The sequence below is a fragment of the Aotus nancymaae genome, unplaced genomic scaffold (assembly GCF_030222135.1).
Source record: "Aotus nancymaae isolate 86718 unplaced genomic scaffold, 86718_ANA_hifiasm-v0.15.2.pri h1tg000012l, whole genome shotgun sequence".
In the NCBI taxonomy this organism is placed as follows: Eukaryota; Metazoa; Chordata; class Mammalia; order Primates; family Aotidae; genus Aotus; species Aotus nancymaae.
This window is the reverse complement of record NW_026988423.1, coordinates 49,866,455-49,881,094: the sequence shown is the minus strand read 5'-3', so window position 1 is coordinate 49,881,094 and position 14,640 is coordinate 49,866,455. Positions and strand designations below refer to the sequence as shown.

Below are 14,640 nucleotides of genomic sequence, written 5' to 3'. Positions count from 1 at the left end.
ACTGCAGTCTTGGCCTCAGGATACCAAACAGTAAGACTTCAGTTGCTGAGTGGGATCTGACACAGGCAGGAAGGTGGTTTTTATTCTGTGCAACCAGACCCTTTGAGTTTGGGCTCCAGAGCCTTTAGAGGCTTTGGTGATTTCACTTGACCACTATTTCTAGCAAGTCAGGAAGATGAGGCCAGTGGCTCAGGGGCTGAGTGCACAGCCTGGGAAACGCAAGACCATGGCCGGGCACAGTGGCTCATACTGGTAACCCCAGCACTTTGGGAAGCTGAGGCGGGTAGATCGCTTGAGGTCGGGAGTTCAAGGCCAGCCTAGGCAACATGGGGAGACGCCTGTCTCTACATATACACATAACGCTTTTTTTTTTTTTTGAGACAGGGTATCACTCCATCACCTAGGTTGGAGTGTAATGATGCAATCTCGGCTCACTGCAGTTTCCGTCTTCCAGGTTCAAGTGATTCTCATGTGTCAGCCACCCGAACAGCTGGAGTTACAGGTGTGCACCATCACGCCAGGCTAATTTTTGTTATTTTTAGTAGAAATGGAATTTCACCATGCTGGCCGGGCTGGTCTCAAACTCCTGACCTCAAGTGATCTGTCTGTCCTGGCCTCGCAAAGTACTGAGATTATAGGTGTGAGACACCACATCGAGCCAAAAAATGAAAAAATTAGCTGGGTGTGGTGGGGTGTGCCTATAGTTCCAGCTATTTGGAAGGCTGAGGCAGGAGGATCACTTGAGCCCCAGAGCTGGAGGCTGCAGTGAGGTATGATGACATACCTCACTGGGTGACAGAGAATGACCCTGTCTCAAAAAGTTAAAAACAAACAAAAATTAAACTATATTGGCCAGGTGCAGTAGTTCACACCTGTTATCCCAGTGCTTTGGGAGACCAAGTCAGGAAGATCACTTGAGCCAGGAGTTTGAGACCAGCGTGTCTCTACAAAATAAAAAATATATATATTTTTTCTGAGATGGACTCTCACTCTGTTAACCAGGCTGGAGTGCAGTGGGACAGTCTCGGCTCACTGTGACCTCCACCTCCCGGGTTCAAGTTATTCTCCTGCCTCAGCCTCCTGAGTAGCTGGGATTACAGGCACCCACCACCAAACCTGGCTAATTTTTGTAATTTTAGTGGAAATGGGGTTTTGCCATGTTGGCCAGACTGGCCTCAAACTCCTGGCCTCAAGTGATCTACCATCCTCAGCCTCCCAAAGTGCTAGAATTATGGGCATGAGCCACTTTGCCCAGCCAAAAAAAAATTTTTTTTTTAAAATACTAGCTTGATTCGGTGGCAAACAGCTCTAGTCCCAGCTACTTAGGAAGCTGAGGCAGGAGGATCGCTAGAGCCCAGGAGTTCGAGGCTTCACCACTGCACTCCAGCCTGGGTGACAGACGGAGATTTTGGCTCTGAAAAAAACAAAACAACAACAACAAAAAAAACAAAAAAGAGAACCATATTGACACATTTTTTATTATATCACTATTAACTGAAGTCCATAATTTACTTTAGGGTTCACCTTTCTAGTTGTACAGTTCCAGGGATTGTGAAAAATGCATGATGTCACGTGATTCCCGTTACACCATCACACATAATAGTTTCCCTGTCCTGAAACTGCAACGCTATGCCTCCATCCCTCGGGTATTTTCGTCATCCTGGAGTTAAGCAAAAAATGATATTCCAGGAACGAGAAAGTAAGAACAAACAGTACATCCCCTATGGGCTGAGACCATTATAGGATGTGGATCTGGACTGGTGAACGCCATGTTCTGATAGTTATGAAACAGAGTTACTGAAGGAGAGCGGGGCCAGAGATCCCTTCTGGAATGAGGAATAAGGAGGAAGAAAAATACAACCATCACTGAGGGATGACTGCGCCCAGGCCTAAAGTGTATTAACTCATTTAATCCTATCAGAGATACTACAAGGCATGTTAGATAATTATCTTAACCTCCAGCATTGGCTCTCATTTTGAACACAGCCATAGGGATGAGTTAGGTACGGTTCAGCTATTACAGCTGAGGACAGGGTGAGTGACTCAGAGAGGTTAAGTAACCAGCCCAAAGTCGCCCAGCAAAAAAGCAGCATGCAGTGCCTAGGGTTTGCACACAGGTCTGTCTCCCGTGGCCGCCTCTCTGCCCCCGTGGCGCTGGCTCCTCTGAGATGCATAAGGGTGAGGATTGAGCTCTTTTCTTGGTCTGCAGAGTCCCCGCTGCAATTGTTCCTGGGAGCACGAGGGAGGCAATTTTTAAGAGAAGCAGCAACAGGAAATTTGGTCTATTGTTTGAAACAAGAGGTGCAAACAAGTGCCCGCTTTGAAGTGCTGAATAACAAATTCTGCCGGGAGTGGAAGGGCAAGAAGCTACAGGATTCTTGAGCTGGTGTCAAATTCGCAAGACACGGGTCAGAGGGGAAGAGGCGCCCCTGGGAGAAACTGGGGCAGGATTTGTTTGAAGAGAACGGGGTCTTAAATAGATCGGGCTACAGAAGACAGCAAGGGGTCGGGGGACCAGAGGGTCATTTCTTTCTTTCTTTTTTATTCCCCCCCTTCCTGAGGGAGCCCGTTTTTTTAAAGGAAAACACAGCAATTGCAGGTGGGGGAATAAGAAGCAACCAGGTGAACAGTTTCAAAAGAAAGCAAAACCAAACCTCACCACCTGGTCTGACTTGGTTGGTAATAAAACGCTATCGGATAAACGGAGCTTGTGTAAACTAATCCCACCTCCCACTCACAAGTCAGTATTAAATTTAGGAATGAGAGAGTCCAAGATACCGACTTGGAATTACAATTGTTTCACTAAACTGCACGCCTGGGAGTAATAGCACGTCCATGACTCCACCCTCCCAGCCACAGCTGAAGCCAGGATGGGATTGTTAATCAGATACTTCCCCAGACAGTCCATTAAACCAGACTCCCCTAAAGTGAGATAGAGCCCACGGCAATTAGCAAGTAGATTCCCAATGATGACTTGGAAAACACACCCTTTTCTAGCTGCTTAGACTGCCAACCACCCGTCTTCCTGTACTTAAGGGGGAGTTTTGAGAGTCTCATTGCAAATGAGAGTCTTCCCGACGTCTCTCATTTGCAATCGATGTCTCATTCAAGACCAAGGTCAAGTTATCAATCTTGATTATAGATGCCCTGGACCGGGGTGTCTGGAGCCTTCACTGCCGCAGAGAGATGTCTGGAGACAAAACCTCTACAGCGAAGGATTGCTGGCAAGCAGGTTGCTGCAAGGTAAGATGAAGGAATCCTTCCTGGGCAGGTAATACCCAGGACTACCTGAAGGGGGGAAATTGAGGCTGACAGCTCAGGTAGGTTCTGACCAGTTCGGGGCCCAGGTGTGGCAAAACAGCTTCATGTAAGCCTGGGGTGGTACTGAAAGTCCACACTTTGGCTTACTGGAGAGTAAGGCATTGTGGAGAAGTTCCTTTATCTCACCAAGCCTCAGTTTCCCCCTGTGTAAAAGGGAGATCATGCTTTGTACCTTGCAAAGCTGCTGCTAGGATTAGAGAGATGCTGTGTAGAGCCCAGTGGGTAATAACTGTTGTGATTAGGTGGTTTTACAGGCAAAAGATGACTCTTGCAGACTGGTGACTTCCCACCTGGCCTTTCCAACCTCAGAGGTCAGTAGGTAACAGCGATGTCCTTCGCGGCTCTATTCCCAATCCCTTGCCAAGATTTCTCATAAACATTTTATTCTGGGGAGGCGTGAACTCAGAAGCTCCCCAAAGGGAAAGAAGTCTGAGAGAGGTGTATGGCTGAGTCAGAACGCGGAACTCTGAAGTCTTAAGACCATTATCTTCTAGCTAAATCTTGACTCACAGATACAACCAAATAGTACCAAATACCATTTTTCTTGTGTCCATCAAATAATTGGTTTAATAGGATCAAACCAATTACACAATTTCTAGGTCTTCCCAGTTCGATTTTAAGCTCTCTCCTGGGGAGGAACGATTGTATTTCAAGTGACTTTATATACACCCCACCACCTTGCCTTCTTGCCTGCTCCAGCAAACACACACCCACACACACACCCCGCCACCACCACCACCACCAGACTGATACAGGCTCCAGGAATACTTGTTGACTTTATTTGTCATGACATTTGAGAAAACAGTACACTTGACTTCTCTGTATGGAGTTGAGGGGTCTCAGCCCTGGTTTCTAAAATAAAAGATCCTGAAATAAACAGGCCTGGAAGCTGAATATTAGACCAGCCTTAGCCGGGTTTACAGGCATGAGCCACTGTGCCCAGCCCAGTATGTTTTCACTTGTTACGGTCCTGTTCCCACTCCCCACTCAACTGTTAGTTTCTGAAGGCAGGGACTTAGTCCACCACTGCTGTGTGGTTGGATTTTTAGTGTCTGACACAGCACTTTGCTCAACACATAGTGTTTGGTGATTGGACAATGGGCTTTCCACCGTTATTGATGACACCCTTATCTGCCCCCCTCCCAAAGAAAACCTTATTAAAGAATACAGGCCAGGAGCAGTGGCTTATACCCATAATCCCAGCACTTTGGGAGGCTGAGGCAATCTGGCCAATATGGTGAAACCCTGTCTCTACTAAAAATGCAAAAATTAGCCCGGCGTGGTGGCGGGCACCCGTAATCTCAGCTACTTGGGTGGCTGAGGCAGGAGGATCACTTGAGTCCAAGAGTTGGAGACCAGCCTGAGTAAGATAGTGAGACTCTGTCTCTACAAAAAATTTAACAATTGGCTAGGCACGGTGGCTCACGCCTGCAATCCCAGCACTTTGGGAGGCCGAGGTGGGCAGATCACGAGGTCAGGAGATTGAGACCATCCTGGCTAAGACAGTGAAACCTCATCTCTACTAAAAATGCAAAAAAGTAGCCAGGTATGGTGGTATGAGCCTGTAGTCCCAGCTACTTGGGAGGCTGAGGCGGGAGAATCATTTGAACCCGGGAGGTGGAGGTTGCAGTGAGCTGAGATCGCACCACTGCACTCCAGCTTGGGTGACAGAGCAAGACACTGTCTCAAAAAAAAAAAATTAACAATTAGTCAGGCATGATGGTGTATGCCTGTGGTCCCAGCTACTTGGAAGGCTGAGATGGGAGGACCAGCTGGGCCTGGGAGGTTGAGCCTGCAGTGAGCTATGATCATATTACTGCACTCCAGCTGGGTAACAGAGTGAGACCCTGTCTCAAAAAAAGTAAAAACAATTAAAACAAAAAGAAGACAGAGATGTCACTCAGCCAGTTCAGCAGCTGGCTCTGTGTCTGCTGCCTTCCTTCCTCAACTCTACCATAATGACTTCAATTTCTCTCAAATGCCTTTGTGTTTTATATTCACTTCAATTAGCACTAATAGAACAACACTTTGCACCTTCATAAGCCCTTTCCTTGGAAAGCTCCAGAGCATTTTACAAGAAAGCATTAATTATTCCCATTTTACAGGCCGGAAACCTGAGGCAAAGTGAAACAGTGACTCAGTGGCAAAATTAGGACATAATTTTCCCTCTCTGTTTTCAATTTCCTACTGTCATCACTAGATGACAGGACCCCTTCTAGGTTAGAGTTAAGTTACTGTTTGTTGTTTGTTTTTTGTTTTTTGTTTTTAATGAAGTTTCATTCTTCTTGCCCAAGCTGAGTGCAATGGCACCATCTTGGCTCACCGCAACCTCCGCCTCCTGAGTTCAAGCAATTCTCCAGCCTCCCGAGTAGTTGGAATTATAGGCATGCACCACCACGCCTGGCTAATTTTGTATTTTAGTAGAGTTGGGGTTTCTCCATGTTGGTCAGGTTGGTCTTGAACTCCCAACCTTAGGTGATCCACCCACCTTGGCCTCCCAAAGTGCTGGGATTACAGTTGTGAGTCACTGCACCCGTCCTAAGTTACCGTTTAAAGAGATGACAGGCCAGTGAGGTGGCTCACGTCTGTAATCTCAGCACTTTGGGAGGCCGAGATGGGTGGATCACCTGAGGCCAGGAGTTCAAGACCAGCCTGGCCAACATGGTGAAACTCTGTCCCTACTAAAAATCCAAAAACTTAAGGGTGTGGTGGTGCATGCCTCCCACAGCTGCTAGAGAGGTTGAGGCAGGAGAATCGCTTGAACCTGGGAGGCGGATGTTGCAGTGAGCTGAGATCGTGCCATTCTAATGTATCCTTATTTTAAATAACATTTGCTATTTCCCTGCACTATACAGGTGGTATGTACCCATGTAGAAAATATATGAATATATAAGTAAGGCTGGGCGCTGTGGCTCATGCCTGTAATCCCAGCACTTAGGGAGGCTGAGGAGGGAGGATGGCTTGAGGCCAGGAGTTCAAGATCAGCCTGGGCAATATAGAGAGACTGTCTCTACAAAAAAAAATTGTTTTGGTGGTGTATGCCTGATGACTTGAGCCCAGAAGTTCGAGGCTTCAGTGAGCTGTGATTGTACCACTGCCCTCCAGGATGGGCAACTGTGAGACCATGTTTCAAAAACAAGAAAGAAAGAAAGAAGATACAGAAATATTAAGGAAAATAAGTCACTTATAAATTCATCATCTACAGACACCGAGACACCCACTCTTGGGGTTAGCCTGTTTTTGTTTTGTTTTGTTTTGTTTTTGAGACAGAGTCTCTCATTGTCACCCAGGCTGCAATGCAGTGGTGTGATCTTGGCTCACTGCAACCTCCGCCTCCTGGGTTCAAGCAATTCTCCTGCCTCAGCCACCCAAGTATCGGAGATTACAGGTGCCCACCACTACGCTGGGCTAATTTTGTATTTTTAGTAGAGACAGGGTTTCACCACGTTGACCAGACTGGTCTCAAACTCCTGACCTCGTGTTCTGCCCGCCTCGGCCTCCCAAAGTGCTAGGATTACAGGCGTGAGCCACCGTGCCCGGTGTCTTTTCTTTTTTTTAAGACGGAGTTTTGTTCTTGTTGCCCAAGTTGGAATGCACTGGCTCAAGCTCAGCTCACTTCTCACCCACTTTCCTGGGTTCAAGCGATTCTCCTGCCTCAGCCTCCCAAGTAGCTGGGAATACAGGCGGGCGCCTGCCACCATGCCCAGCTAATTTTTGTATTTTTAGTAGAGACAGGGTTTCACCATGTTGCCCAGGCTGGTCTGGAACTCCTGACCTTAAGTGATCTGCCCGCCTCGGCCTCCCAAAGTGCTGGGATTACAGGCATGAGCCACCGCACCCAGCTGGAACAAGCTTTCAAAATCTTGCAAACCACACTTACTCAGGAAAAAATAATACACAATCTGACAGTGGTTATGACAAAAGAAAATCTAATTACATTTCATGAAAACAAATCTTCATTCAACACCAACTGTATAACTGTGGAGATGTGTCATAAAAGAGGGTATAGAAAAACAAAATACTTTGCTTTGTATTATGAATACAACTGGAGAAAAAAACACCCGCCCCATGTCTCTACCCTGCACGGCCCAGCACCAGGAGCACATTTGTTGTTTAAAACACCGAATGGCAAACTGATGTTATAAAAGCAATATTGATAATGAAAGCTCAATATAAATAAAATGCACACGGCTCATATCTCCCAGGAGGAATTAATGTAAGTCTTAGTACAGAACTTGAACTTTACATTAAGCAAGATAATCATAATATTTATATAGTGTTTTACATATCTCGAGCCCTTTCAAGCTACTGACTGTTACCCTATTAATTTCTAGTGATTCAGCAATGACATCAGTGAGAGTCACAGAGGATGGCATTTATTTCAGAAGTGTACAGGAAATGGGTAATATGACCTCTATGTGGGAGTCTCATGATGTTGGGGAGATAAAAAAGGAAAAGGCTGATATGATATTCAAATAAACTTGAAATATCAAAAAAATGTAGGCCCAGATGTGGTAGCTCAAGCTTGGGAATTCCAGCACTTTGGGAGGTCGAGGCCGGAGGATCCCTGGAGCCTGCAAGATGGAGACCAGCCTGGGAAACTCCATCTGTACAAAAAAAGAAGAAAACAGCCAGGCGTGCTGGCACATGCCTGTGGTCTCAGCCCAGCAGATTGAGGCCACAGTGAGCCATGATGGTGCCACTGCACTCCAGCCTGGTCTACAGAGTGTGACTCTGTCTCAAAAAATAAAGAAAAGAGGCCAAGCACGGTGGCTCATGCCTGGGATCACGCCTGTAATTCCAGCACTTTGGGAGGCCGAGGCGGACGGATCACTTGAGGTCAGGAGTTCCAGACCAGCCTGGCCAACCTGGCGAAACCCAATCTCTACTAAAAATCCAAAAATTAGCTGGACCTGGTGGCGCACACCTGTAATCCCAGCTAGTGTAGAGGCTGAGGTGGGAGAAGCTCTTGAACCCAGGAGATGGAGGTTGCAGTGAGCAGAGATCATGCCACGGCGCTCCAGCCTGGGCAACAGAGCGAGACTCAGTCTCAAAAAGTAAATTTAAAAAATAAAATAAATTAAAATAAGAGAAAAGAAAATTTACATTAGAATATAAACTTGGTAAAAAAGAGATTGCAGCCAAGGGTTAGCGGTGGCTGGTGAGATGGGCTTTGGAAGCTTATGTGATAACAAAGTCCTCTCGTTAGGAACTCGGATGTCCCAAAGCAAGGAGCAGTCACGTCCATTAAGCTAGATGTATTTTTCCTTCCTTCCTTCCTTCCTTCCTTTCTTCCTTCTTTCCTTCTTTCCTTCCTCTTTCTTTCTTTCTTTTTGTTTTAGATGGAGTCTCAGTCTGTCACCCAGGCTGGAGTGCAGTGGGGTGGTCTCGGCTCACTGCAACTTCTGCCTCCAGGGTTCAAGCGATTCTCCTGCCTCAGCCTCCTGAGTAGCTGGGATTACAGGCACGTGCCACCATGCCCGGCTAGTTTTTGTATTTTTAGTAGAGACGGGGTTTTACCATGTTGGCCAGGTTGGTCTTGAACTCCGGATCTCAAGTGATCTGCCTGCCTCGCCCTAGCAAAGTGCTGGGATTACAGGCGTGAGCCACGTCTCTGCCATAGATGTGTTTTCAAAGTGTAAGCCACCTCCATCTGAGAGGCCAAGCTGTACACTCTTTTGTTTAAGACAAGTGTGAGAGAACAGAACATAATCATCAGCGGTGTGGAAAGATACCTAGGGTGAATGTCATCAACACGTGCTGTCCAGAAGTGGAAAGAAGGGGAAATGGTGGGCCAGACATAAAGTCTTTGAAGATTTCCAAAAGGGGATGGGAGGCTGAGAAGTGCTGTCACCAGAGACAGGGTAGGAGGGTGGTGAACAGGAGTCTACTGTTTAGAAATCATTATAGTTTGTTCTTACAAGTTGGGCAGGTTCTTGGTACAATTATATAACTACACATACATTCAGGATATTGACATGAATGATGTACTATGCATGTAATTACATGTAGCAAAATGTGTACTTTTATTCGGTGGGTATTTACATATAGCACAGTGAATAGTATACTTAAAATAATTAACATAAAGTATTATTTTAAAAACAAAACAATTAAAAGTAGTTTGGTTTTCTTGAGCTCAAAAAAAAAAAAAAATAACCTGGAATCTTCCTTTCATTTATTCCAGTAGTCTATGCCAAATCATTCTAAAACGCAGTCGCCAAAGAGAAAAGAAAGAGTCATTCCCCTCTTCTTCATAATCTTTTGATTCAAGGAATAGGGCTTCTTAAATGTAAAGTGTCTCCACACTTCTGTCTGGCCTTTGATAGTCCTAAATTTAAAACAAATTCAGGCAGCTTGAATGACTACCTTGATACAATTTTAAACCTCTGTGTTTGTGAAACTGAGATTCTCCACATGACTTTTTATTAAGAGTTTGATTCCTTTATACCATGCGTCAAAATAGTCATATCTTTATGTTTATTTATGAATAAATTATGATGTAAGCATTTAGCATTATGAATTGTTTCTGATTATCTGAAACATTTCTTGTTGAAAACTACTTGAAACTCATTCTAATTTGGGTGAAAAAAATTGAGAAAATAGATTAAGGTTTTAGAATGAAGCTCTTGATTTTTCCTTTGAAGTATATCTGATTTCTGAGTTTTTTCATTTTCCTTGTAGTTTGGTAAAAACTATAGATTATTCCCCAACTTTTCTTGCGGATAAAGTTTCTTAACTTTAGGTGAAAATTGTATGAGTCCATAATCAAAGACATTTATGTGGGATGAAGAACATGGATTTTTAAAATAATGCCTTCCAGTGTAAGACATTCTTCAATTTGGAAGAAATTCTTGATAGTTAATCCCTTTAAAGAGTTAGGTGAAATATAACAGAACACCTTCTACATTTGAATCTTTAGAAAGCAACGAGACACATTTTCACTTCTTGGGGCTGTCAAAAGAAGGCCAATTTAGTAGTGATCTACCCATATTTTGGAGAATGTGACAATTTTTTTTTTTACCTTAATGGATTTAATAACTATATGTGGATGTCAGGGAAAAGAGAATCCACCAGTGTTAGGAGGACAGGAAAGAAGGAACTCTTAAAAGCACTTACAAATTTTCTGTAAGTTAAACTGGTTAGTATTAGCATATCCCCCATGTGGCTACTTAATGCTTTTTAGGCAAAATAAAATGGGCTAGAAAAGAAATTTAGGAATACTGGGCTCAAAAAAAAAAAAAAAAAAAAAAAAGAATTCTGGGCTCAATTATTAGTTATTTAGTTACCTTATTTGGGGCTAAGCTGTATTTCACTTAAAGGCGTCAGGAACAAACATCGTTTGGGGCAGTTCCTCCATCTGATGACTGGGGGATTGATTGGAAAGCTTGGGGTGGAAAATCGGTCATATACTTGGGAACTGCGAGATTTCGTCTCCTAAAGGGTGAGCCTGAGTGTCGAAAAGTGACCAAATGCCTGTGGATTTTTTTTCTTGTTTTTCATTCTAAGTAATATTAATTATGGGTCCAGGAGCCGAGGTATTTCTTGGTACTGGGCCATTTATCTTGAGAACTTACCTGCCTCTCACACACTGGGTTGAGAGGTCACAGACATTTCTGTGCTAGCTTTGTAGGTGCCCCTGGAAATCTAAGTCCTAAAACCTATAAAATATTTTCTAAATATTGTATACAGTGCACAGCTTTGTAGATTCACTCTGCCAGTGGGTACTCTCAGGTTTTTACAATGGTGAGGGTGAAAGTCAATCTGAAAAAATAAAAAAGAAACAAAATAGTCTTTGGAAATAGATACAGTTTGCTTTTATTCTGTGTCTATACTTGCTCAAGAAAAATAAAGTGCACTTTAAAAGGCTTTTTTTTTTTTAGGTCTCTGCTGTTTCACTCAACTAAGATAACTTTTGATCAGTTATTTATTTTGAATGATTTTCTTTTTAAAAGGAAACGTTTTGTGGTGCTGGTGAAAATTATTCTAAACTCCCCCCCTCAACACCACCCTCCCTGCAGAGAGTAACAAGGTTTATGTAACCCAGAGCTTTGGTGGGAGAAATCTAAATTTTATTTAAATAGAGCTTAACCTCTGGGCCATCCAATATGCTGTGTCTGTACTAAGTCAGGTTAGCATGTAAATAATATAAATATAACCAGAAATGTAACAAGGGTATTTAATACTCATCAAATTTATTTCTAAAATATTGCCAGGGATTCAGAATCTTGAATTCCAACCAGATGTATTTCGGGAGTATTACACAGGTCATATATATTTCACTTTTTTGGTTCAAACCCAGGGGATCTACACGATAATTAGATTGAGAACATCTGCATCAAATTCAAACCATTTCCCTGATCCTTCCTTGAGCCTTCCCCATGGGAGGGATTTCTTTTTTTTCTTTTTTTTTTGTTCTTTTAAGCCCCTGCACATTTTATTTGTCTAGCCACGTTTAGGGCAATTCCTAGGTCTCGCTTGCCTGCCATCGCAGAAATAGACATGCGAGGGGAAGGCAGGAGCATCCCCCCCACCCCCGCCGCCTCCCCAAGTGTGGAGGCATCGTTAAGAAGTGACATTTCCCTGGGACAGGAGTGTCCCGCGGAGGCAATGCCGCTTCCCGCCAGGAGCCAGACTCCGGGACAGGGCGTGGCTAGGCGCGGGGGCCCGGGCGCGCCGGTGGGCACGTGCGCTAGGACCCGAGGACCCGAGTGTCGGGGCGCCGCTGCCCTCTACCGGGCGGCGCGGTCGGAGCTACAGCGCGGTCGCCGGCTGACTGCGCGCGCGGGCTGGGGCTCCCCACACAGAGGCAGCCCTAGGACACCCGAGATCCGCAGTGTCCTGCTCTGCGCGGCGTCACCGCATCTAGGGTGGAGGCTCGCGACCTGCCCCCGACGCCCGCGCGCTCCCACCCACCTGCGAGTCAAGGTTGTGCTGGGGACTCAGTGAACCCCGCTCCCGACGTCAGAGGCCTCCCTTTCGGGAAACGGAGGCCCCTGGCCAGCCGCGCAAGACCTGGGGACAGGAGTGTTCTCTAAATCTTGGGATTTTCATTTCCAACCTCTTCCTCCAAAAATGCCGAATTCACTGCGCCAACCCTCGACCTCAGTTGAAAAGCAATTATTTTCCACTTGCGCGTTTTATTTTGTATCCTCTACAGATTTTATTTACATATGCATTTTGAGATTAAGGAATTTGGGGACTTGTTTTGACTAATTACTCGTTAAATAACTGCGGGAGAGTCAAAGTACAGTATTCCTACTGGAAACTCCAAGTCACACGTGTGTATGAAAGACGACGATCATAAAGCGTGTGCTTTCGCCAGCTTTCCGCCAGGAGAGAAAAGAGAATTTAGTTTTTGGTTTGCATTTTAGCATTTCTGTAAACTTAGGACCACGCTTTCCGTTTTCAGTGAGTGCACCCACACTTTCCAAAACTTTCTGCGCCCAAAGTTGCAACAAACCAAGGTGTCTGAACCACAGGAAGTTTCTTGGGCTGTTCCGCTGAAGCGGCGCGGGGGGACACAGAACTGGGCTCCCAGACTTTTCCTGTGGTGGCCTAAACTGCAGCGGCTTGGGCGAATGGGGGCTGCCGGGATCCCCCGCGCTACTGCCGTTGCGGTGTTTTCGGGCGAGACGCCGGCATCGCCGCGGCCCGGGCGTGGGGCATCCACGCGCGCGGCGCCCTGAGAGGGTCAGGGCTGTTTCCCCCCTAACTCCACTCCTCCAAACATGCAACGCCGTTCCTGGTCGTCTCGGTGTCCCCGTCCTCGCTGGGCGCAGAGAGATCGGAGTGCTGAGGTCCACCGCCGGGGCGCCTCCCACGCGCGCGGCTGCGGGGGGCCTGGGCCACGCAGGGGTCGGGTGTGGGGGGGCCCCGGGCAGGTGGTCGCGGCGTCTCCGCGCTCTGGACCAGAACGACCGACGTACCCCCCAATCCGAGCCCCGAAGGCGCTGCGCTCGGCCACTGCGGGCGACCGCGACCCCTGCAGGGGACCCCCGGCCCTCCCCAGGTGCGCGGTGCCGGGGGAGCCCGGGCGCTGCCCTCCAGCGCCCCCTCGGGGCCGGGTCTGTGGCCGGCGCGACCCGGGACTGGGGTGGGGGGGGTGTCCCGAGGGGCGGGGGTCGCCGGCCGGCCCGCGGAGGGGAGGGGGAGGGCGGCGGTGGGGGGCTGAGGGAGCAGGGGCCGGGGCGGCGCGCGCGAGGCCGGGCCGCGGCCGCCGCGCCCTGAGGCTGCGACTCCGGCTCCGGCTCGGGCTCGCCATGGCTGCGGCGGCGCCGTGAGGAGGAGTCCGCGTCCTCGGTGGCGGCGGCGGCGGCCGGCTCCAGGCCGGGTTTTGGCGCCGCCCGCCTGCTGCCTCCTGGCGGCTCCTGAACTCCAGCCCCCTCTCTATCAGCCGCTCACTCCGTCTCAATATGTCTCAAGATGGCGGCCAATGTGGGATCGATGTTTCAATATTGGAAGCGCTTTGATTTACAGCAGCTGCAGGTCAGGCTCCTCCGCGCTCGGCCTCGCGCCCGGGGGTGGGGGCTGCGGGCGGTCGCGGCCTCCGCCGGGGGCCCCGGGCTGGCCCGGCCGCCGGGGGGCCCGCGGCGGCGGGGAGGAGGGGGGTGCCGGGCGCCGCGGGGCCGAGTCGGGGCCGAGTCCCTCCCGCTCCCCGGCCCCCATTGATCACTCGCTTGATCGGAAATTGATCCTCTTTGTTCAATTCATCGATCAGCCCAAGATGGCGCCGGGAGCCGCCGCCGCCACCGCTGCCCCCGGTGTCTGCCCCCACCCCGGGCACCCCCCCGGGCCCCGCGCCGCCGCCGCCGCCGCCAGCGCCGCCGCCGCCGTTGCCGCCGCGGGACCGGGGAGGGGGCGGCCCCGGCGGCCCGCGGGGCGCGCGCGCGAGCGGGGAGCGGAGAGCGGGCGGCGGGGGGCGGGCGGCGGCGGCGGGCGCCGGGAGGGGGCCGCGGCCCGGCGGTGGCGCCCGCCCGCCCGCTCGCCACGCGCCCCCGGCCCGCCGTATTCCCGGGGAAAGTTTGTGGGGAGTTGCTGCGGGGGGTGAAGCGCCTGCCTCTCCAGGAGGAGCCGCCGCCACTGCCGCCGGCGCGGCGGAGCTGGGGCTGGTGGCGCTGTGGTGCCGCCGGCTCGGGGGAGGGTCAGAGCAGCCACCGGCGGCGGCGGCGGCGCGGCCCGGCTCCGGCCAGGCGGGCGGGTGGCCGGGCGGGCGCCCGCGCTCCCTACCCCGGGCCGGCCCCGGCTGTTGTCCCTGGCTGTCACCGGCCCGGGCCGCGCCGCCGCTCCGGCACCCGGCGCGTGGCTCCCGGCGCGGACCCC

At 49.2% G+C, this 14,640-nt stretch overlaps 1 protein-coding gene across 3 annotated transcripts in view; it reads left to right on the top strand.

Annotated features, from left to right (window-relative positions):
* Positions 1-13,702: 13,702 nt before the first annotated feature.
* Positions 13,703-14,640, top strand: part of CUX1 (cut like homeobox 1) — a 465,449-nt gene continuing 464,511 nt past the window's right edge. For 2 of the 3 annotated variants that reach the window (XM_064375707.1, XM_064375706.1), the window contains exon 1: positions 13,704-13,806. In XM_064375707.1, the coding sequence (XP_064231777.1) occupies positions 13,744-13,806 (63 nt within the window). In that variant the 5' untranslated portion in view covers positions 13,704-13,743. Of the gene's footprint in view, positions 13,807-14,640 lie in introns of all 3 variants that reach the window. The other variant, XM_064375703.1, reaches the window with a different exon arrangement.